The sequence below is a fragment of the Acanthochromis polyacanthus genome, chromosome 1 (assembly GCF_021347895.1).
Source record: "Acanthochromis polyacanthus isolate Apoly-LR-REF ecotype Palm Island chromosome 1, KAUST_Apoly_ChrSc, whole genome shotgun sequence".
NCBI lineage: Eukaryota > Metazoa > Chordata > Actinopteri > Pomacentridae > Acanthochromis > Acanthochromis polyacanthus.
The window spans coordinates 41,285,124-41,310,446 of NC_067113.1; the positions used below are offsets into that span (position 1 = coordinate 41,285,124).

General features: G+C 40.2%; 1 protein-coding gene and 1 long non-coding RNA gene across 2 annotated transcripts in view; one reads left to right on the forward strand and one right to left on the reverse strand.

The window, feature by feature from the left end:
• LOC127532983 (uncharacterized) overlaps positions 1-25,323 on the forward strand; it is a 349,442-nt gene that overhangs the window by 61,764 nt on the left and 262,355 nt on the right. The gene's annotated exons all lie outside the window — the stretch shown is intronic.
• Positions 266-17,579, reverse strand: mtpn (myotrophin). Its single transcript, XM_022199144.2, has 4 exons — positions 17,215-17,579; positions 12,752-12,865; positions 11,511-11,594; positions 266-1,640 (listed from the first exon to the last, which is right to left on the reverse strand). Exons 1-4 carry the CDS (start codon positions 17,284-17,286, stop codon positions 1,554-1,556), a joined length of 357 nt encoding a protein of 118 aa, XP_022054836.1. The 5' UTR covers positions 17,287-17,579; the 3' UTR covers positions 266-1,553.

Below are 25,323 nucleotides of genomic sequence, written 5' to 3' on the forward strand. Positions count from 1 at the left end.
ATCTAAAGATTCTGCTACGTGCATCCCAGTTGTATCAGCAGCAGCAAATCCCATCTCAAGTGAATTTAGCAGAAGAATCACACAAATGCCTTCATGTACTCCAATTAAAGGTAACTGTAGAGCCTTTACCATCGTGGGGAATGTGAAGGAACGTGGTGCGTCACAGAAAATGTTATTTATGGTTGATCTCCGTTTAGTTTCAAGTATCTTTCTGACTGTTCTTCCCCGTTTCCCTTCCCAGTTTTCAAGGAAAATGGCTCAAATGTCAGACATTTTTTATAGGTATTTTTATTTCTGTTTTTACAGACTTTTGTCACAACAAAGTCAGCAAGAGCGGGTTTTTTTTGTCCATTACATTGTAGTAATTCATTTGAAAGCAACCAAGAGAGGACAGTGACCATTTCATAACATAAAAGCAGAGGCAGTTTTGACATGCAGCAAAACAGGCAGGGCTTCTAACCAAATCCAAGGCCAGGGGAACACCAACAGCCCCCACCATCACGTTTCACCTCTAACCCCTATTTACCCATCATTCACAAACACTAGAGCCCATCAGTTACAAAATACACAGAGAAGCTGCAACGAAAAAGGAATTTTTGCTTCGAAATCTCACTCCAGGGGCGACGAAATTAACAAATTTCTAAAATTCCTAATTCTATTCTTATGTGCGATTAACATTGCTTCAAAAGGGATTCAGTAACAGATTTTTTTTTAAAATTGCAACATTCAAGTCTTTCTAGTTAGCCAGCATGGTGATTGGTCAAAGAATACAGAATGCTCTGTGTGCATTAATCATGTAAAATTTGTCAAAAAACACCATTTGATATGTAAGTGATACAGGGCCACGTAGAAAAGGAACCTCTGGACCTCTCTCACTCAACATTTTCGTAATTTCAAGATTGGATCTGAGGGACAGTTTGGTCTATTAAAAAAGAAATGAAGGTAGAGGAGGAGGTCACACATAATATAGAGGTTATTAAAATGAAACTTTACAACCGTTCTTTTCAATCTATCTAGTGTAGGACAGTGCAATTACTGGTCATGAGATTAAGCACTGGCCATACAATACTTCTACTGAAGTTGTAAAAATATTAACACACTACTGATCTATTACCACTTGATTTCTGTAGAGTTTGAAGAGACAGCTGCAAAAGAGAGATGTGTATTTAAGTGCTAAGCATTGCCATTTATTGTATTTCAGTCTGATTTCTAGTCTGAGCAGTGTTTTAGGTTCCAGGTTCAAGAGCACTCCCCCAGTGTTTGGTCCCTAAGGGAGAGATAATTAAGAAGTCCTTCTGTTAAATGGCTACAAACAGAGGCCAAAAAGAAGAGAAAAAATTCTATCCCAAAAACTTGGGGAAAAGAAAAAAAAAAAGGGTAAAGGAAAATCACCAGACAGACAAAATGAACCTTTAACAAACAGACCAAAGCAGTGTTAAGACAGAGGTTGATGGGGGTAAAAGGGGGTGAGTCCATCTTCTGTCAGGGGACCACTGCATCCATCTGTGTGCCCGTTCACCCACCTGTCCAGCCATCTCCCACACCGTGGTGTCTCACTTGAGCAGAGCCTTTATGGCATCATTCTCGGCAGCTTCAAAGGCACTAAGGCCGTCCGGTCCTTTCCGGTCTTTGTCAGCTCCCTGTGGAGGAGAGGGGACATGAATATTAAATATGCATCAAGTTCTACCCACATCTGGTCAGGAGTTACATAGAGGAGCAGAGACAGAAAACTATAGTCGTTTATGAACAAACTAGCATTGGCAATTTGCATCAAAATATTTACAGTAGCAGGGGCTGACAGACAACCAAAATTTGGAGCCATCTGTGGTGAAAAGGAAAATGTTGATGCGGAACTTGTTAGGGCTGGACCTGAATATCCAAATATTAATTTTGAGATCTGAATCCTTGGATCCCGCCCACCGAGTAGCTGCTTTGCTGTCATGAAGCATTGGTGTATCTCATTGACCTCTGGGGTCAGCGTTACTTTTGATTGACCAGTTGGCTGACTGTATCACGTGGATCTACCCACTCTGACATCACGCTTCACTTCACCCGTGTTTGTGAACAGAAGACAAAATACCAAAGACGGACATATCCATGCTAATGCTGTGGAACTCTGCTGAACACCTTGAGAAGCAAGATTAAAGTGCCAAGCGAGAGATGGAGCGGTTTTTGGAGGACTCTACTAGAGTCCAGTCTGGCCCACTTGGATGGCGGAAACAAAACTGCGATCCTTATCTTCAGCTGGCATTAACAGTCAAATACTGCCACTTCCACCCCAACAGAGCGCATTTTGTCGAAGGCAGGCGACATTGTGAACAAAACTGATGTTAAGATAAATGTTCAGATATTCGTCATTAACTGGGGCCAAATATCCAGAGCCCAGAAATTGCTGTTCAGACCAGCCCTAAAATTTTTTGATGGCACAAATTACAACACAAAAACTAATTCAAATGCCTTTATTTATGTTTTACATAAATTTTATCAAAAGATACTTTCTTAGCTTTTATAAGGCTGGCTAAAAATGGATTGACCCCTCATTTCCATTGACTACGAAGTTCTAGAACTGAAGTTAAAAGTAAAGTTTTTTTTGAGTTTCACAAACTCCCCCAGAATAGATTTCCACAAGGGCCTGGAATGATAAACAGCCAAAGTGAAATCAGAACTTGAGGGTCTCATCCACAAGCAGGAAAACCTCAATGAAAGGTACTAAAAATGCAGCCTTCTTACATAAACCAAATTAACAAAATGTTATGACATTGGTTGACAATGGATGTGGAAGAAACCATGCTGTGACGGAGCAAGAACCTATACTGCTGCTCTTGGGAACTGTCATGGGAGCTGCAGTGTTTTTTGTTATGCTAATAAATTCAATTTGCAAGCAGTTGTAGAACATCAAAGCCAGATCCTAGAAACATGGTACACTTTTTCAGAGAGACACATGAAAGAAATTCACTGCTCTGCTGCAAAAGTTGAAGAGAGTGGAACAAAGAGAGGCAAGGTGGAAGTTGTCAGTCAGGGTACTTTGCTTAGACTTGCCCCTTGTTGCCTCTGGTCTAAACGTGCTAGTACGACTGTATGAATCAGTGGATGGAAGGGCTGGGTATCAATCTAAAAGTTTCGATACCGGTACCAATTCCGATACCGTCACTTCAATACCGGTTCCTAAACGATACTTTTCGATACTAGTTTTACAATATATACTCTAACAGAATGAAAATTGCATTACACATTACTTTTCACATCTTGAGTTTAATTTTCCAGTGATTTCCAGTGCAAAAGAACGTTTGCAAGCAATGTACAGTTCAGTACATACTGAGCCACCTTCGGCCCCGGACCCTTCCTGGTCGACCTGGAGCCGGTCGCAGTGCACCACCGCGGAGGAAATGCGCCCGGCGGGGGATGGCCCGCACCCGGCGAGAGGTCCCGCGAGGGGATCCTCCCGCACCGAGCGGCCGCCCCCAGGCAGACTGCGCTGACCCCACCCGTTTACCTCTTAACGTTTTCACGCCCTCTTGAACTCTCTCTTCAAAGTTCTTTTCAACTTTCCCTTAAGGTACTTGCCGACTATCGGTCTCGTGCCGGTATTTAGCCTTAGATGGAGTTTACCACCCGCTTTGGCATATACTGCACCGCGCACTATTGGCGTCCATTTTACAAAAGTAGAGCCACGTTTTAGACCTCAGAGGCATCTTTTCCCACTTCGACAACACGCTACACAACTGCAGTAAAGTCAATGTACCGAACGTGAAACCTGTCTGTGAATGGGCAGCATGTTTTTTTCCGGCTTGCCGCAATCACGTGTAATGTTACAGTCAATCACAGGTTTGCTTTATGATAATCACGTGATAAGTACCAGAACATGGAACCGAAAGATGAGGCTTATTTCGATACTCATTACTACCGAAACATTTCGGTCGGTGCCATTAAAGAACCGAAGTTCGGTACTCAGCCCTAGTGGATGGTGACGGAAAGTGCTTGGAAAGTAAACCTGCAAAGTGTTGGCTCTGTGGTAAATACTTTGGCTGTTTCTTGTCTATATCACTTCCAACAAGTGCCTGGCCTGTGGCAAAACAGCTAAACCTCACTTATTTTTCCCAGCTCAGTCCCTGAGGACTTGCCTGTCAGCCTGCTTTTATGCAGACACCACATGCAAAACAAAGTCGCCGACACAGAGGCACAAATCTATCTGAATTCAGGCGGATAACAGAATCAACGTGAAAGAGATGGGAGTGGATGGAAATCATTTGGATTACTGAGGACAAAAAAGCAGATGTAAAAAAAAGAAAAAAGCGAGAGAATGAGACCGGCAACGTGTTGAATGCACATGTAATGACAACAGATTTAATGGGCGCTGGAGGAGTGGAGGGGTATGCAGTGCAGAGACGTCCCTTTGTTTGGTCTGCCAGCTTTAGCCTCTTAGCAAAGGGCTTACAGAACCAAGGCAGAGAGAGTCTATTGTTGCGTGGAGAAGCAGGGCATCAAAAACAACGTGACCCAGTTCAAGTGCCCGGCAATGTGAGGGTAGTTGTCTGGGTGCAAATTCCATGCCACAGGAGCAGCAGAGCGGATCCCGACCAAGTGAGATTTACCAGAGCCGAGTGGGTAACCTGTCAGATCTGCATCTCTAATTGGGAAGGAGATGAAAGACAAAGTAGGAGAGTGTTTTGTCAATTCATAACATGCTTCATCTGTCAACACTCCAGTTACGCTGGGAGCTGTTATGCAACACTTGAACATCTAGACAATTTTATCGGGGATGATATCATCCTTGTTAGCAAATGACCACAATGTTTCTGTCCTTGTTGTGGGTTTGTTGGTGGTGTGGGAGTAAGGTGGTGGTCCTATTGGACAATCCCCTATGTAAAAAAAATAACAAATCAACTGCTGACTTGAACTATGATAGCTCTGTTGAGTCAAAGTCCCACAGTGGCAGTTCATTTTTTTGTGGATAATAATGCATTTTAGATACTTTAAAGCACATTTTTACTATATTGGAAATAGGATCTTACAGCTGGGTCACCTTAGGGAAACACCTTAGCTTGATGTCACTCACATGTGTGGATGTAAAAACAACACCATAAAACTGATGCTAGCTTATTTTAGCTTAGCTAGGACTGGAAAATTGGAAGTGGACAAATGGTAATCGTACTCTATAAAAAAAAGCCAAAAAGAAATGTGACAATCACGATCTCTAAAGCTCACTAATTGATAAACTATCATGTTCATTCAGAGTTTCTTGTCATCTTTTGCTCCTGTTGCATATTTATTTATTAATTAATGTTGTAAATGCAAACTAACTATTTGTGGCATAATTTTTAAATAAGACATGTAAAGTAATTTTAATAAAATATGATTTTAAGCTTAGTTTTGGTCAATACTTCACAAGAAACGCCACTTGACAACTAACTCGGTCAATATACAATTGAGGGACTCTTAGCTAAACAATAACAAAATGAGCTTATTCAAAAATAGTTTTGATTGTGTTCTTTTATTAAGTTGAGATAATCATGACAAATATTTCTTTCTTGGCAATATATCAAATTTTATATTGAAAATAAATTGCATCTGTCTCCACATGATGTCATTTCCCCCTGAAGAAAAACTGGCAAGACTCCAAGGCTTCCTTAGCTATTTAATACAACCCCTGTCAAAAGTTTTGAGACATTCCCATTCAAATAAATTAGAACCCGTCTCAAAACTTTTGACAGGGGGTGTATACAGTATTAGATTTATGGCATGTCAACAGGTTTACTGCAATATCTTTATAAGTAACTTTCAATTTTACTCAATTGTATATTAAATATACAGAAGAATCTTTTTTTAAAAATGCCATGTGGTTTGGTTTTAGGCGGCCATGTAGATTTTAGGCCTGAAAACAAAAAACGTCAACTATGACATCTGTCAACCATGCCACAAAAAGTCCCGCAATTATGTATTGACCCAACTCTTTTTTTTTTTTTTTTTTTTTTTAGTTTTTACAGCTCCTGACTTTACTATAAAGTGTAAACGTCACATGGCTAATATGCACAAAAAACAAACTCGAGGCTCAGAACTTTCTGCTTTCACTTCTAGCTGATGACTAATGGGTCCAACATCAACTTTTTGAGAATAAATATACAAAAATTTAGGTTTTTTTTTAGCAAGATTTCTGCTGTAGCATCTATAAATCTCTACTGATGCTACAGTGCAACATGGATTCAAATATGAGGTGAAATATAAGGTTCAGCTGGGGAGGCTTTGGTGTCCAGGTCTTCAAATGTCAAAAAGAAAAGCAAATAAAACAAACACGAAAAAAAAAACCAACATAAAAAATAACACGACTCAAGTGTTTGCTGTGTAAGCCTCTCCAACGGCTGTGCACTCATTCATACAAGGCTCCAGGTAACCAATCATTGTACTCTCCACCCCGGTGATTTCAGTGGGTAAAGGTGAGGACGGGAAGATAGGAGGAAGCTCTGTTTCTCCCTCCACTTTTCTACAACTCAGGGGAAGTCATTAGTAGCTGCTTCAAGACCATATCTAGTAACCGACTCGATAGACCTCATTTAGATGGCAGAAAACAGTATTGCACCTTGAGTTCAACACTTTCACCATCAACACTACACTTGCTTGGGAACAAACAAGTTGCACATTTGGTAAATCCAACTATATACCTCCACACCATCACATTGGAAGCAATTCCATGATGAGCATTCACTTCTAGTATCCCAAAACAGTGATATGCAACAGATTTCTGCTTCATATGATTTCATGGTGGAGCTCCAATAATAGCTCCGGCTGACCTTCCACCATTAATGGCTCTCTGGGTACACCATGCCCCAATGGCCAACCAGCTCAGTGGCACACTCCTGACACCACTTAGAGTAATGAGCTTTCCTCAACTTGAATAATGACCCCTCATGAACACCTCACTGTCCAAACATTATCCAGTCAAAGAGGAGCTGGTGGCCAAGAGAGACACAGCCTAATGAATAAGAATAGACTCCCGGAGTGTCTCCGGTCAAACTGAGATGCATCATCATCATCATTCTGGGTTATGGAGCCATACAAAGTAGCTCAGGGTCAGTAACGTAATGCCACCGACCTGCCAAAGTGTCCATTAAGTTTTCATTATGTCACCAGTAAATGGAATTGAAAGGCCTCCCATGTATAAGTCTTCAAATATTGGGCAACAGCTTCACTCAGCCCTATTTGAAATGCACTGCTGACATCAGACTATTGACCTCTTGGCAACAGTCTAACATTGCTATCCTGCAAGAAGACAGATTTTATAACAGACCGTGAAAAGAGGAAGATCAATATCTTGTGTTAAGAGCAGGTTGTGTCAGCTCGCTTTTAGATTAAATACATGTATTTAATATAGGTGAAAGAGCTGTGGAAAACATCTGTGAATGAGAAGGGATGGGCTGTATGAGGGAGAATCATTTTAGGTTGACTGGAGGTTATAAGGCCATGTTTTCTTTTTACCGTTAAGGAAAGTCTTGATAGTATGTTACATATAAACAAAGTAGTGGCTCAATCTACTGTTTATTTAGAAAGAGGAAGAGGTTTATTTGCAGAATAACACAAACCATATCCTGCTGATTTTATGACAAATTAATAGGAGCAGTTCATTATATTAGAGGTAAGGGCTGCAATCAATTATTTTTTATTATCAATTAATGTACCAATAAATTTCTTGAATTAATTCATTAAACACTTTGTTAACAGAACATTTAATAATTTCAACAGCATCAGAATTTCTTGGAGCTCTTGGTGACATTATGAAATGCCTTGTTTTGTGCGACCAGCAGTCTAAAACCCTAAGATACCAGAGGTGTAATAAATGTTAACTACTCATTACAGCTGGACTAGCAACACACATGCAAATCTGACTAGACTATTAGCTGCTGTGGAGGAGTCTCAAGACAATTACATGTAGTGATAAAACTTGTGTGGGAAGATGATGTCTACTGGCCTCCTTTCTTTCAAAAATCCTACTTACAGATTCGAAGAAAAAGAAAACGCCCACTTCTATTTTATATCAAAGACATACACGACTATAAGGAACCTTATGGGGTCACGTTTAAAGGACCAGACAATAACAGGAACTGACTTGACATAATAATACTGCACTTCTTCCAAGTCAATGGTCATACACAGAGTTCCTCACTGAAGAAAAGTGTGTGTGTGACCTTTCATAGTTGACTTAAAATTAACTGACTCGCCTCTGTGGACTGCAGTCAGCACTCTTGGCTTGGTCACCTTAGGGGTTAAAATGGCCTTTCACAACAGCACACCACACAGTTAGAGGGGCAGGGGTCAGTTCCCACGTTGCACTGGGGAACCAAACAATTTTCGTATGCCAACACAAAACTGTCCGACAATTCAACAGTCACAATGCACTGCTCTCAGTGGGTTTCCTTTATCCAGTGCAATGTGGTGGCTGTGGTGCAACAGGTACTTCCAGAAAGAGTGGCTATACAGCAGCACAGTGAATGGTGTGGCTCTGGGACAATCTAATCATCTCATAATAAGACACGTGGCAAGTTTTCAGAGCTGTCAGGGATAGATATATTGAGATCTGGTCGCAGCGGTGACTGCAGACCTTTTGGAAGCATGTCCGAGTTAATCCTTAATGGTGTTTAGTAAAACTCAGTAGGGAGAGACATGACGCGTGGGTTCACCTAAATGTTTGCCTTTAGTCAGAATCCCTGTTCAGATTAGCTTTGGCTGCCTGTCCTCCCTATTATGATACCAACACTTAAGGTTGACCCGAGAGGCTTTCATTTACAAAGCAGAGATGATACGTTCATTGCTGCCTATTTCAGATGCAGAAGACCATCTGCCTTTCAGCAAAATGTGACTGCAAGCAGAAGAATAAAGGAAACTTGCTGCAGTTGATGACACCCTTTTGCTTTTATAAGACACAGTATGAAGGTCTTAAACCCAAATCATTCACTGTGATGCTGAGGTGATATGCAACAAATGCGATACTGAAAACTCTTGTGGACGTTGAAGTGCATTATCTAGTGATGCATTTCCAACCAAAACATCACTCTACACCTTTTCATGTGATGATGAAAGATATTACAGCTTTACAACAAGAACTGAAAGTGATATTGCTGAGCCTACGATGACCACAAAACTTCAACCAACTAAATATTAGTTCTCTGTCAAGCAGATATTTCAGTCAGAACAGTACTTGCCAACATTATGCAACTTTTTTAGTTAATAACCGAGTTGTAAACCGCTATTTTTTCTTGTTGGCTGTTTCCACCAGTTCATCTTTCAGCCAGGTGGCCAGCTGAGAGCAGTTGCCAGTTGCTACATGACTCTGCTGGCTTGTTAATGCAAAGGCCGGGGCATGTGGCTATGTTTATGAAAACGGGGGATTAATAAAGCCGATTGCCAAGAGGAATTATGCTGGCGTAGAGTACCACATAAATGCTCTCTAACCTAACTCTCTATTGCTTACCATGCACAGATTATGGTGGCATCTTTTCAAATGCCTCTTTCAACGCGCAAATGAAACTGTGAACCGACTGAAAACTCTGGCACATATGGGATTTTATAGAGTACAAAGACTGACTTCCCGAATCGGTAGTGTGACTTAGCTTGTCACAGCCTCCTCCCCACTTCGTATTACTTTCTCCGAAACAAGACGATACTACTGTGAGGCTTTATTTACCCTGCCTCATTTAGCCTGGTTGGGACAGACAGCTGCTCGCTCACCCATCTATCTCCCTTTCTTATATACACGTATCATATTTTGGGGCAGCCTTGAACCGACGCCGTCTTCATGTTCCACCAGCTAGGTTTCAAGCCCCAAAGTCAAAACTTCCCATCAATTTTTGCGACTGATGTGTATTTACAAAGCTAAGCTGTGCCCCTTGCTAAGCTCATTTTCTTTGTATGTCTGCCCAACTGAGCTGGTCTTCCATGTAAAACCAGTGTATACAGGATCGCAGAGACAGCAAAGTAAGGTGGATTGTAAATGCATACACCCGAAAGGAAACCCACCCCCTTGGTTTGGGGCTCCTGGCAAAATATATGAACATGCTCTGTGTGCATCTGTAGGGAGAAGCATTGGCCATTGAAACTACTCTCCTCTAAAAACACAGTAATAGGCTACATCACCACATATGGGAAACACCCCGTTCAAAGGCCATATAGCCTAACATGAGAGAAATATCATCAAAGAGCAGTGGCTCACAAGTAAGCTACAATACAGACAGGTGGGAAATATATACGCATATATGTAATGACATACCCTCCTGTAACTGGAGGAGACACTGAAAGTGCAAGATGTGGTAGGCTGAGGAAGAACTCTAAAATTTGGCTACACTGCTTGGTAATTCTAGGAATGTGTCCAGCTAGTCTTGTGGAAGGACGGAATGAGTGCACAGGTAGAGTGTGTATGCACATAGGTAGTTAGACAGGTAGGTATCATCCAGTTATCTCATGCTGACTGAATGCCGTGACTCGACGGGCCTTTTACAGGCCTGTAAACTGCCACAGTTTAAACATTCTTTTCTTTTCTGTGCTAAACACTTGATTTATTGCTAACTGTTGGGATGTAAAGAATTTTCAACAAACACAAAAAAATGCTTCTGCAATACATTGTAGACTTTAAATATTATGGGCAATATGTACCATTTAAAAGGACAACAACTACTGAAGCATATTGAACGTTGTATGGCAGACGAATGAGACAAAAAAAAAAAAACTGGTACTGAATCACAAGTAACTATTGTGACTGCCGACTGGACGGCAATCATTGTCCAGAGTGCCATCAATTCTCCTGCAGACAGCCTAATTTGGACGATGGTGAAACAGAGCTGCGGCAGCATCTGTCATTTATTTTTGCTCGTCTGCCATGCATGTACTTCTGAGCCAAACATTCAGGTAAGACATGCAAGAAAAAGGCCATGACGTGACCTCCACTTGCAAATGAGGCTTTCGTTTTGACTGTGATGGAACTGCACAAAATCTGTTTTCTATGGCTGGATGACACTGGATGGACGGACATTTATTATGGCATGCTTGTTATTCAGTTGTAGTGTTTGAGCCAACGCCAGCTGTGCCTGACTCAGTATTGTCTCTATCCTCACAGCTGTGACTAGGTACGCACATGGCAGCATGCATCTGTTTAACTGAGGTAGCATTTAAGATGGTTTCAGAGCGAAACACCTGAGGGATGCTGAGGTGGAAGGATGGAGCAGAGATTTAGAAGTGGCAAAGGACTGTGCACCTGTGAATGAAATGGCTTAAAAACACAGACAAAAAAAGCAACAACAAGTGAACAGCAGCAATATTGTGCGATGTCCTATGAACATTCCAGCACAGCCTCCACAGGACCGTGTTAAAGGGCCTTTTGTCTAATGAGTTACCTCATCAGCACTCATGGCTCACATGGAACCTCTGACACATCACCATGCACTGATGGGTGAAAGACACCAGGGCACTTATGTGTGTAGATGCATGTATTTACATGCATGAATAGATGCTCAAATCAGAATACCAACCTTTTCTAGCAGGACCTTAACACAAGAGAGGTGACTCTCATAACAGGCTGAGAGCAGTGGAGTGAGCCCGTGTTTGTCTGGAGCCTGTAGAGGAAAAAAGATGGAAAAGGCATGAGTGCTAGACAGCAACAAACTGGAGAAAGATAGATAAAAATTGGAGAAAAGCTTCCGATATCAGAAGATCATAGGCATTGGCCAAATCCTTCACAGGGGCATATCCTTCTTTTATCAAAAATAAATGAGAAAAAGAACTTCTGCAAGAGAGAGAGAGGTTTTACTTCTCCTTCATCATGCCCAGAAATGAAGAAAAGGTAGTGCACTTCGACATTATGTTTATCCCCAAGTTTCAGTAGCTGAGCTTGTTATCAGGGGAAACGGAGAATTGCACAAACATTTTTTGGCTTGGGAGGCAAAACAAAAACTTCAAGTTCATAAAACTTTAAAGGTCCACTATGGTTCCCATTTTCAGCAAATAATTAAAGTCCAATGTGTTTTTCAGTTTTCAGCTCAAAATAATGCAAAGATTGCCCTTTTTTTACAACTCAGTGTTTATTGAGGTACCACACAATACAATAAAAGTTGACTTCCACCATATGGGACCTTTAAATCACCGTTTTAGCGAAGACCAGCTCAGTGGATGCTATGATTGGGATTTGCTGAGTCCAAGCTTACGCAAGGGGTAAGATGCACCTTGCAGACATGGGGGCTTCAAGTTTTAAGATGCATCCTATAAACTCTCAATGAAGTCCTGCAAGTTATTCAACAGTCATATGATACCTTCAGAAAGAGTTGTGAAACACCAGAGAAACTCCTGCAGGTTGGGGGCTAATCCAGTTAGACATGAGAACTAACCATTTAAGATTATTAACAACAGGCAAAAGGTGAGTGCATCAGTGGGTAAAGAGAAGTATTATGGGTGCTCTTCAGGATGTAGTGGAAGAAATAGATTGTAACAGCAAAAAGGAGAGAGGTCCGAGGCACTCCGAGTACCTAAAAGTCCTTTATTGACTCATATTACTTTAATAAGAATGGCCAATGGCTAAAACCACAAAGGATAAACTTGTTCTAACAGGCAGGTTGATTTTGTTTAAACAAACTGATAACCCTTGTGTAAAATCATGCAGTTTGACAATAGACTTGGACTATGAGGGGAAGCAGACACAGGGACTGTTAGATTTTATGGACAGCAAGCAAATGAATGCAAAATAAATGTGATGCGAGATGGTCGTTGTTGCTCTTACGTTGATATCCGCTCCGATAGAAATGAGGAACTCCACCATATCTGTTTGACCGGAGTCTGCAGCATAATGCAGAGGCTTCCTCCCACCCTCCAGGGTCCGGTTTGCATCATCAGCCTGGAATCAAGAAAAAGCTCTCATTACCTGGCTGAAAAATATAAACCCAGGACTGTCACAAGCAAACAAAAGGCACTAGAGGATGATCTGAAACCACACTTTTACTTCTCCTGGAAACTCACTGTTGATACAAGTCAACAATGAAATTAGGTGAAAAGAATAAACCATCCTACTCTTTAATTTCCCTGCTACGTTTTTTTAAGAGAACAGGCACACAAATCACCCTTTTTCGTTCTCGTACCACACTAAGCACACACAGCCAAGTGTGTGGCAGGTGGGCCTCCAGTGACAACATCTAATGAAAGACAAATCAATCACAGCTGTGGTTGTCAGTTCCAACTTTTCTCAAAAGTGTGCATGATTACCTAATTGTCTGCAGAGAGATGAAGGCAAGTGAAGCTGAAAGTGTTCCGTGTAAGAGGCCCTCGAAGGTAGATAAATATCTTGTAACAAGACGTTCATATTAAAACATCTAAGCTGGAGATGACGGAGCTAACCTGGCTATCTGGTTTTCTTGGAGCAACTAAGAGCAAATTTAATAAAGCTGAGATTCCAATAAAAGAGGGAAAGGGCAAATACCAGTAAGGGATAATGTCAATGTTAATATAATATTGATATGAACTTGAATATGACCTGGGATTCTGGTTATAATAAGGTTATGACATAGTGTCCTTTCTTGGTTCAAGTTTATGTATTGTAGTTTAATGACATATTTCCAAACCTATCTATAGGTGGCTTTACAGTGCAGGGATTTCACTAAGATGCTTTCAGCTGTTCCGTTTCCATTACATTGTAGGATCCAACAGCTTCAACTACGTCAACTCCAAGTGCACCAAAACAATGACAAATAGCCGTAGATCCAAGTCCAGATCTATGAGCACATAAAAAGAAAGCAAAAGTGGGTCTGTTACGGTAGCCTCAATGAAAAAAAAATCATCATGCTTGCTGTTGTTAAAGGAGAGAACTCAATTCAACAAGGACCTCAAGAGGGAAGAAAAAAACTATCACATTGGCTGTGCCCCCCAAGTTTTCCCAATCAGTGCTGTCTTCTTCGAGTTGAACAAATTAGCATTGGCCTTGCACAGCAGTTTTTCAAGGTTGCTCAAAAGTAACTGCCATGGAAGAGGCTCTAGAGGGACTGTTCTTGAGGCTGGAACATACACAAACAGACATTGTGGATGCTAGCTATGAAATTGCAATAGGACACCTGGATGGAACCAACAATAATGTTATTAATTACAGTTGTGCTTTCAGTAATGTGACAGGAAAAATTGTCTTTGGTGGTAAAGTCCCCACTATAATCAGGGATGGGAACAGCAAGTTCTGTTTCCAGCGGAAAGTTGATGATGTTGGGGGGGGGGGGGGGGGGGGGGGGTGCGGCGGCGCAGCGACTTCCAATCGCTGGGCTGTTCCCAATCGAACGACAGCTTGTTAACGACGTTAACAAGCTGTCGTTAACGTCGTTACCATCTCGCGGAGTATCAGCGACAATAGGGTGTTCAAACTTGAAATGAAATACGCGGAAGCATCCGCCAAAATCCGCGGATTTTCGGCGAATGAAATTCCGCGGAAAATTCCCATCCCTGTATAATTTTCATATTTTAACACATCCAATCCCCAACAAAGCAACAAATCTGCCTGTGGAATGTGCTGGGTTACAATGTTTTACGAATTCTCTGTGCATTTTTTGTGTTTCTCCTTTCCTGGGGTCAAAAAACACCAAGTTAATTCAGAAACAACACTGTAATCCACACTGCACCACTGCCTGCTTCTGATTGCCACTTACTCACCTTTATCACAAACTTCACTGAAGGTCAAGTTCAAAGTACTGAACGAAATTCTTCATTTTGGACCCAATCCTACCAAATCCATTAGCAATGATGGATATCGAACCTCGACGTCCCCTAATAGTGTTTAAATGTTACCTTCGATGGCTGTAGCTCCAAGGGCTGATAAAAATTGTAAGTATTTCTTTCTCACTGTAGAAAATGGATAAAGCACCACAGTTGTTTATGCCCAGACTTGTGCAAGGAAATGAAAAGGCTATGAGCTACAATAAGACTACCAGAAATTGGAATGATCTCCTTCTGTGTGGAAAAGTCATCCATTTAATTTTGCTCAAAAACCAGCAACTGTAACAAAGACTTTGGATTAATCTTTTGCAATGGTGGTGTATTACACAGACAGATCCAAGTTTTCCTGAGTCTGTGACTCAAGCTTCATCTAAGATGCAAGTGGATCTTGAACCCGGATGTATTATTGTGAATCTTTTTGCCCTTTCACTCATTAGATACACAACATTGCTGACTTCAATCATTTATTAAAGTGAAAGCATTCTATCATGAAGATTTTATGATTTAACTACAGCTAATAAACTGATTTTGTGTGAGACAAGTCACCTGCCTAAAGGAAACAAGCGTATAAGATCTGCTGTTATACCCTGATTAATCGTTTCTCCATATAGGGTATATATTTTAAGTCAGAATTAAAATAAATTGTGCCATTCCACATGCATATCATAAGCATAAATGTCTGCAATTCTTTTGCTTTGGAGATGCTCATATGGATCCTGCTGCTCTACTATCATGCTGCAGGAAAAACACCTCATACACGAAACATCTGGAAGCAACCAAGTAAACTTCTGATTCAATTTAGTGAAAAGCTGCATTATATTCATTGCTGTTGAGCCTCAAGAATGTCACCTACAGACTCCATTTCAATTGGAGTTCAGATTTATTTTAGCTTGTAATAGATGTTAAATTACAAAGAAGAGTTAATGAGAAAAGTATTTTGTAATTTTAGCTTACAACCTGTGTCTTCGGCATTCTCTGTGATGGTTTTATGACCAATATTGCATGCTGGATAATTCCTTCCCTAAATCACTTCACACAAATGGCAGTATGTCTGTTAATGTGATGGCATGCAGTTCAAACTTATGTTGAAAGTTTCACAAAAACATTACTGGGTGCGACCAAGTCAGATTGAAGTTGCCTTTTTGTGGGATAGTGACCAGTGTGTTCACACTGACATGAAGCCAACACATTCAGAGGCTATCAAAAAACGGAAACAAATGGGCGTCTGAAAGAGGTTTTACATGCTACATTTAAATAGGTGTAAAAACAGACGCATCATGGGGAAGTGAAGAGTGGATTACAAATAAACACAGTCCTTTATGTAAAGGCCTTTCACATATTTAAAAGCATAAACTCGACCAGGTGAATCAAATTATGTTGGATTTTGATTAGTAAACGTCACCAAAATCCTCAGTGACCTTCACTGGCAGTGTAAATGTATGTTATAATATAGTAGTAAAAGTAACACAGCTGAGTTCTGAGATTCAAATATACAGGTAAAACTATGTAGCCACTACATAACTATAAAGCCATTACTGAATCAGTGTTTACAATCATGTAAAGTTGCAGTGTTGTAGAAACCACATGTGCTGCTCTTACAGAAACAAGCACACATGCTGCTAATCTTTTGTAGAGAGGCAACATACACGAAGCTGTGTGATAAAAGCTGTTTTCAGGCAAAGATTTAGCCATCTGTCAAAAAGATTATTCTGGCTGCTAGTTAGGAAGGTACTGCTGGGTTTGCTGTAACCGAGCCTCCATCTCCTAGGCTACAGCTAAGACCCCCGCCCACCAATGCTGGCTAGACGGTGCTGGATTCAGGGCCCGTCTGGTGGGTTAGCCTGCTAGCAGTTAGCCAAAGCACGACACCGGTGAACCTTTATACTGACTGAAATAAGCATTCTCTGGTAGACTTTGTGTTGTATTGAAACAAAAGGGCGTTGCTGGTAGCGAGATTAAAATATGCATAGCTGTGACCCGTCTATACCACGTACCAACCGATGCTATTGTTGGTTAGCTTACCAACAGGTTGCTTTCAGTGCTAATAATAGTGGCAGCGAGCCGAGCTGAACGTGACCCAGAAACACAGTTCAATCCACCTTGTTTATAGAAAAAGGCAAAAAACTAACATTATAAAGCTGTAGCCGAGACAGGTAGCCAAAAAATGGCCCGCTACCTATTATTGTGCAAGAATAGCAGTGTTTGAATGACGCTAACTATGCTAACTTAGCGTGCATACTTCTTCTACAAGTCTGTTTTAAATTGTCTTTCACCATCTATAATATGCTCAGACACAAATTCAAGCTTTAATGTCCATGAATTAGTTATCGTTTACACAAGCTCCAATTCTGAATTACCAAACTACACATTGCCCAACTCATGCTGCCGCTAGCTACCTAGCTAGCAAGTCCACCGACTAGCGCTCGTTATGTTAGCCAAGCTGCCACCTGTCAGAAATTTGTTGTTTTATAGTCAGTCAAATAAGAGCTAACTTACCGTCAGCACTTTGGCTTTGACCTCGTCCAGGTCCCCGTTCTTCAATGCCCACATCAATTCTTTATCTCCCATCTTCCTGTGTCTGCTCCGGTGTTGCTCCTTCCCTGTTGTGCTGCAGGGCAGTTCGCAAGTTAAATGCTAGTGCGTTAAAAGTTAGCTAGCTGGGAAACTCTTCGTCGGACAACAGGACTGACCACGGAGCCGTTTTAATACTCAAAATAGCAATTTTTCGTTCAAACAGGCGACTGCCCGAGGAGTGACAGATAAAAGACGGACCAAGAGAAGTTCTAAAAGGCAAAGCAGCAGCCTGGGATCCGCCTTTCTGTGAGCCACAAATGTTTCCGATACAGTTACCCGGAACTTAACATCTAATGGCAAGTTTGGTGTTGCGTTCAGGTACTAATGTTGAGGGAGTGTCTGTGAAGTTTTCTCTATTTCTTATTGGGGGAAAACCACATCTCAAAATCTAATATGTTAAATAGAACCATTAAAAAAGTTACAAAAGAAATTGATTCTTGAAAGACATGCAGTTAATAATTAATGAGTACAAAAATGATGTGCAATGTTTCAGGAAACCAGATGAAGTTTTGAGGTATGTTGATGTGACATTGAGGAAGTACAAAATTAGCCTCTGAATTTAAGAAAAACCGTATTATGTCAATTTTAACTCTTTTCACTCAGGGTCATATTGCGAGTTATCCGTAAACAACAACAAAATTATTACTTATTCAAAAGGGCTAACTAACTGACTTGTTGTAGCATGAGCTATCTACCCTGAATTCCACGCTACTGGGGATTGTTTTTTTGTCAGGAATATAAATATTAATAATCACAAATTTATACTGAAACTACAACTTTTGTCCTAAACTATTCAGTTCTAAATTTAGCGGCCATAATAAAACTGTTCAGAAGAATCAAAAATAATTTCTGTATTTATCTAACAGGTTGCATTCAAAATCTGAGTAACATTTATTTCGAGAATAAAGTATCTGGCTAAATAACCATATCCATATCCCTTTTTAGAATTATCATTAAATTTTATAATACCCAAGTTCTAGTCTGTTACAATTAATTAAACTTTACATTTATTTACAATCATATTTCCTGTATACATATTTATTGATTTTCTGGATTCTTACCCCTGTTTTAGGCTGCCATTGCCAGTATTACTTCTAAATTTTCCATTCTAGTTTGATATTAGCCTATTTATTGTAACTAAATCTGTCATATTTATTACTATTTCACGAGGCACTGCTGTTTTCTTCTGCGCCTTAGAAACTGTACATTTCCTCCTTTTGTCATGTTATTGGATGCTATTTTTCTGAACAATATCTGGCACAATAATTCACTTTGTGATTTATAAAGTTCTGTCTTATCTTAAAAGTTTTCAGCTTCTGTTTCTCCATGAGAAGTAAAGCGGAAAGTAAATTTCACGGTATAAACTAAGATAGAGGCATACATTAACATCCATTACGCTCTCCGATGCACACCCAGAGAAGCAGTATAAATCTTTTATTTTATTGCTTACTTTAATGTTCAATCTTTAGAAACATAACAGTGCAAAGTAAATGTAAAGCATTAAAAGCAAGAGAACAAAGTGTAAACACATTATGGAAACATTAGATTGAATAAATACCATAAATCTATAAGGACAGTTTGAATGCAGAAGTCTACAAAGGCAGAAGCAGTAAACCCTGAATGTCTTTAGATACTACATTAACACCACAGCTTCATGAGGTTTTGAACTTTCTTAACCCCAAAACCCACTGGTGTGTTTGAAAGACATGTTATCTTTGAGAGAATCACACCTTTAATCATAGATGCAAACTTTGGAAACCTTCAACTTTCAGATGAACTAATCGTGTGTGATGTGCGGGTCCGTCAGGAAAATTAACCGAATGTAAACTTTAAGTTGTGATGTTCATCGAGATTACATGCATTATTTAGGAATTCACCAAAAATACAGCATTTGCAAATATTGTGTGATTTTTCTGCTGAACTGCCGATTGTGTTTACAGCAAGGAAAGAGGAGACAAGTACGGAAATAACTCAAAAATCAAAGTAGTCAAAAGTCATTGGCACATGAATAATAATAATAATGGATTAGATTTGTATCGCACTTTCCTGGGCACTCAAAGCACTTCCCAATGGATCCATTATTCATTCACTCACACATTCTCACTCTAGTGGTGCTAAGCTACATTTGTAGCCACAGCTGCCCTGAGGCAGACTGACGGAAGCGTGACTGCCTACGGCCCCTCTGACCACCACAAACATTCACACACCGGTGTGAGAGCAGCACTGGAGGCAAGGCGGGTAAAGTGTCTTGCCCAAGGACACAACAGCACATGACTAGGTCAGAGTGGGAATCGAACCACCTTTGATCATTGGACGACCCGTTCTACCACCTGAGCCACAGCTGCCTGTTGGAGGCAATCACTTCCAAGGCCATCTCTATTGTCATAGAACATTTGAAGAACTGCTGATGAACAGGGGCCAGCTGCAATATAGTAGGACCAGGTAAAGGGTCTGCTTTGCACTTCTTGATCCACACACCCATATTGGCCATAGCATTGCCACCAGTGCCTCCTACATTTCTTATTTCCTGCCCTCTAACCTTTTCCCTTCCATTGAACCCCTCTCTCCAGCGTCTCCCTGGGAAATACGCCTGATAACCAAGCTCTTGTTGCGCTATCAGTACATGAAAGCAGCAGCTTGCAGGAAGAAAACAATTTGTCCAGAGGATGAAGAGGACAATAAAAAGACACCAGTTGGAGAAAATACAATATGGCAATATGATGAGAATAAAAACGCTACTAATGCGATTCAGCTCCTCCCTCTCCTCCTCGTATAGTTCCCCTTTACAATATCCCCCCTCCCCTCTCTCATATTACACACTCAGCAGCTGAAACACAGGTATTACAACTCTTTTATGTGATGGCAGTAAACTGGTCTGCTGGTATATGTTGCACATTTTAACACCCAAATGGTGGTAAGGACATGGATGATTACTGCCCAGGTTTCTCCGAGTTGTTATGCTAATGTGACGTATATAACTAAAGTGACTCCCAGAATGGTGCTGCCATAAGTTCATATGGAACTTAAATCAATTGCGTTCAATTACAACTATTCATGCTTTCAATAATGACATCTGTATATTAATGTGAGGAGGTACCGCTTTAATATTTCATTACCTCCATCTATATGACCATCAGCTGGCTGGAACATGAATAATTAATATGACAAGAGTTCTTATTTATGACAAAGGTATAAAATATACTTTTGCAGTATTAAAAAATGCCAAGTGTAGCTGTTACTGTGGCAAAAGTAAGGCCCTGTCATGCCAGTGAGCAGCACAACATTTTTTTTTTTTAAATGTACAGACGCCAGAGAGGAATTTTCCACCTGACAGAAATGTTAAAGTAATTCCATCCATAGGCATGACAGCATGGCACCTCCATTTTTCAGTCTATTAGCAGCACCCAGGCAGCAGAACTACACTATGCAAGTGTGTCCATTTTTTAAAAAAAAGTCCACAACACAGTCTTCTGCAGCTATTCAAAAGAGTCCTGTGAATAACAACCAATTGGCAGTCCAGATGAGATAGTTCATCTCTTGCAAATGATTTGAAAAATGAAAGAATTCATATAACTAATGCATGCAATCTCTGCAATAAGTCAATTAGATATCTAGGTGAAGTGTTTCATGAGGATGGAGACGGTCGGTTGTCCTTGGTAGGAGATTATAATTGGTGCTTTGAAGTAGAAATACTAGGTTTTGGGTTACTAATTGTGCTTCAAGACAATATCTATATTTTACTGCATTTTACAAGGCATTATAACCTTCTGAGCCCCATGCAGTTTCTGGTCATTTTTTCCCCTCCTGTTCCATTTTTACATGTGGTGTTTCTTTGCTTTTTCTCTACAGCAATATAAAGTCTTGCACCTTTATGGAAATAGTACAATAGTGATGTCTGATAATATTGACCCACCGATATTATAAGCCAGACATTGCCATAAAAATGTGATATTAGTCAATATCATTATCAGTTTTTTGAAAGCCAATAAAATAATGCCTGAATCTCGCCAACAGTTTTAAAATGCATTGATGCATTGTAATAGACTCACAGAGAGAGGGAGAGTGTGAACTGTTGTTTGAGGCAATTTTTAAAAGGAGAACAAAAAAGGCATTTTTTCCATAACTTAAGTTGAAGTAGTTTTCTTATTTCGCACAATGAATTTACGATGTTTACATTTGGAAAGCCTTGTTGCATTTGAGAATGCATCCAATGAGGCATCACAATAAAATGAGGCATAATGTGTTAATTCTACCACAGGAGATATGTGATGTTACCTAAAATTAGTTAAATAGACCACATATATCTGTATCAGTTGATATAGGATTCGGAAATTGAGAGTTGGACAATATCAGTTATTGGCCAAAAAGCCAGTATTGGACATCCCGATAGTGCAGCCATCTCCTTTGTGATTTGTGAGGCAGCTGTAATGTTATAAATCATACAAAAAGAGAAAAAAATATTAACTTGTTTGAATATTTATTTTACAAAAATGTTAAAAATCTGGAATAAACATGCAGAACTTTTTTCCCCAGAGATTGCCAGTACTGGAAAAATGATGACGCTCCATACCACAGATATCTACCAACATTTTTTATTTGGTTCCATGCTACCATCTGCTCTGTGTAAACACAACCTTTAATTCCGCTGAAAAGTCCCTGACATTTTGCGATGTTTTTGCTGATTGCAGCTGAGTCACTAATGGCTTTCTGGTTGTGGCGTGGAGCTCTGAGTTTTTTCCATTCAGAATGTCCATTTAGCCCAAACACTTTATTTCTGGCACCCTTTTAAATGAGATATGTGGAATAAAATATGAAATACCACAATTTTAAGCTTAGATGTGGCTTATTTTTCCTGCTAGAACTATATGTCACACATACTTTAGTTCATAAACTGTCAGAAAATTGAAAATCTGACATTTAGTTTAGTTTTTACACTTCTTGGCTCTGAAAAATTATCTATTTATAGCGATTATCTTTAAAAAATTGCATGCCTTCAATCAGAGGGTTAAATATATATGTCATGCATCTTTATTTAAGCTGTAGGATAATTACACCATATAAAATGTATTTAATCTATCTCAGGGTGCTGGTTGTAGCGTCTCGGCTAACGGAGACAGCTAATGAACAATTAGCAATAATGAAACAGTGTGAAAGAAGACCCTTTTCATGGTTTTCACACAGAGGACGAAGCTACAAATCCCATTACGAACAAACCACAATCTATCCCTCAATAACTTCTCTCTTCTTCTGTAAGATGTAAATGTTTTAAATAAAGTCAGAAATAGAGTTTCACTAATTTCCCTAAACTGTTGTTATCTGTGAAATACATAACCTTGTGGTTCAAGACTGAGTAGGGCTTTAAATGCAGCTGTTGGCCATAAACTACAGAGTCAAAACAAACTGCTTATCTTAAAGAAAAAAACTTCTGACAAAATGCAATAATATGACTTACTGGTCTGTTTTCAATAGTTTTTCTGCCTTGTCATTTAAGTTCATTTTATGTGAGATATTCTTTTGCTTTTAATTAAACTTTCCAATCAGCTGCTTTCCCACCAAAATCCCTCCAAAGTTTAGTTCAATTTCAAATGATAAAGATCTTAATGAAACTTTAAGGTGACCTTCTCAGTATGGATTGCCATCTTAAATTCCTGCAGGATGTCATTCATTGCATAAATGCTTAACAAGGCCTAAACCTTATTGTTTGATAGGGTTCCTTTAGGAGTTCCACATTACTGTGCTGAACAAAAAACAAAGCTTGCTGTTGCAGGGTAGTAAAAAATGGTGGATGTATATAATGACGTGAAAAAAATTCCTAAACACTTAAAAAGTATGTCTTGTTGAGCAGGGAAGTTTTATGCTTTAAAAAATTTGCCTGGAAGTTTCAAAGATTTTTCAATTCCACTGGTACAGATGCAGGTAGAAGAAGTGAATTCATTGGTGCAGTTTTAATTACTGATGCAGGTTAAAAACTGTATGAGTGCTCCCTGCCAACAGTGGAACATTAAATTCTCAGTCTTCAGATGACACTGACTTCTTCAGGATACATGAGGGGTGGCGTGTGTACGGAGATGGCTGATTAGGCCAATCCCTGCACGGAAAAGTTTGAAGGGGATGAAGACATGATTTGCGTGCGAGTTAAATTTCAGTGAGGAGAGTTGCACAGGATTGTCAGCCTCACTCTCTTGTCCCTGTCCATCTGGATCCGATGGCATAACATAGTCAAGATGTCCGGAGAATGGCCGGGATGCAGTGGATGGCCAGCAGTGATGCTAATGTCTTCACTGAGCCCTAGTCACGTTCCACAACGCCGTGCTGGGACCGCCTTCCTGCCGGTTGAACCGGTCCAGTGGTTTCGTCCCTGCAGTCTTCACAGGTGAAGGTAGACAGTGCCACGTCTGATCACCAGAGGGTTTCAGACCTGACAGACTAACCTCCACCTGGTTCATTCTGCTTGCCAAAGCGCATCCTACAGCTTTGAGGAGCCACAGGTGAGAGCTGAGTGCCAGGTGGGAACCAACGTCGTCCGGGCCATCCTGAATAGGGCATGGCAAGCCCTCCTACAGAGGTACAATCCCTCCCTGAACATCCTATACACCCCTACATTTAAACTACAGACACTGAAACAGCCCTGAAAAAGTTATACAGTCATGGTGAAATTAACCATCTTTGTGGTATGTTGAAAAAATAAAAGCCACGTTCCTTGTACACGTGAAACTTTTAGAAATTTGCTGAAAAGGGGCACAATATGGAATCTTTAACATTAATATGATCTCGGTTCTGATATGTTTTGCAAAAGTACAACAAAATCTCTTTGGTATACAGGTGCAAACACACCAACAGGACACTAATTCAAAAGTTGTATCTGCTCAGTCTTCCCCTCCACAATATTTCTCGTGGCCATCCTCATCAAGATGATTAGTGTACTGAAGGGTAATCCATACTTGCTAAATTGGTTTAATCCATCTATCACACTTGTACATGGCCTTGTCTTTGTCATGGCTAAATGTAATGTGATTAGGGAGGCCTGCTGTGACTGTCGCAGACACCCAAAGTATCCTGACTCGACAGCCTCAGCACAATCCTGGGGACACACTGAGAGGCGCCTAAATGTCAGGACTGTTTGCAAAGACAGCGGTTACTAAGCCACCTGCTTCCCCGAGATTGTCAGGACTTGGGAGTCGACACCACATATAAAATTCTAACTTTCAAGGATAACTTTAGCAACTTCCTGTTTCCTTTTTTGTTTTTTACCGTCAACAAATCTCTGAACTGTTACACCTTTGAGCCTTTGCCACACCTTTGCACCTTTGTGACAGGTTTCCTCATTACAAAAGATACGGGCGCTATGGTTTATTTTGGAAGCGTTCCACCGGCTAACAACTGCAATTATTTTCAACTTTTCCTGTAAAGGCACAGGTCATGAGGAAACCGTCAAATGTGATGGATTCGTAGAAAAGGGCTTGTATTAGCTGGAGAATTAAGAGGAGGATCTGCTGAGAAAGAAAGACTGCAGGCAGCAGGGGACACTGGACGGATAGAAAACCAAACAGAACTGTTCAGCAATGGCAGAATGCAGATGCTGCAGTAAATGGGAGGTTCTGAAACTTGATAGATTGGACAGACAGGATGAACTGTCTCTTGTTTAACTGACCACTGTGACTTCTTAGCGCCTCTGAGGTCTTGAAAATCGGAGAATTTCTTCAGGCAGGACTGCATTACAAGAGATCTGAAGGGGAAAAGTGGATAATTGTTCCGGAGACCTGGTACAGAATACCTCATTTAGTAAGAATAACTTCTTGCAAGTTGAAAAATCCAAACGTTGTAAGAGTCGCAAACGTTTTTAGACAACAATGAAGCTCCACAACACATAGAAATAAGTAAAATCAAGATCTGAAAATATCAATAGTACTGGTTGGGAAGATTAATTCATTGTTGATTTTTGTCTTTTAATTGAAACATTTTGCCAATAAAAGCCATTGAAATTATGGTATATTTTAATAGTTTGGCTTCTATCATTACTTTAAATGAATA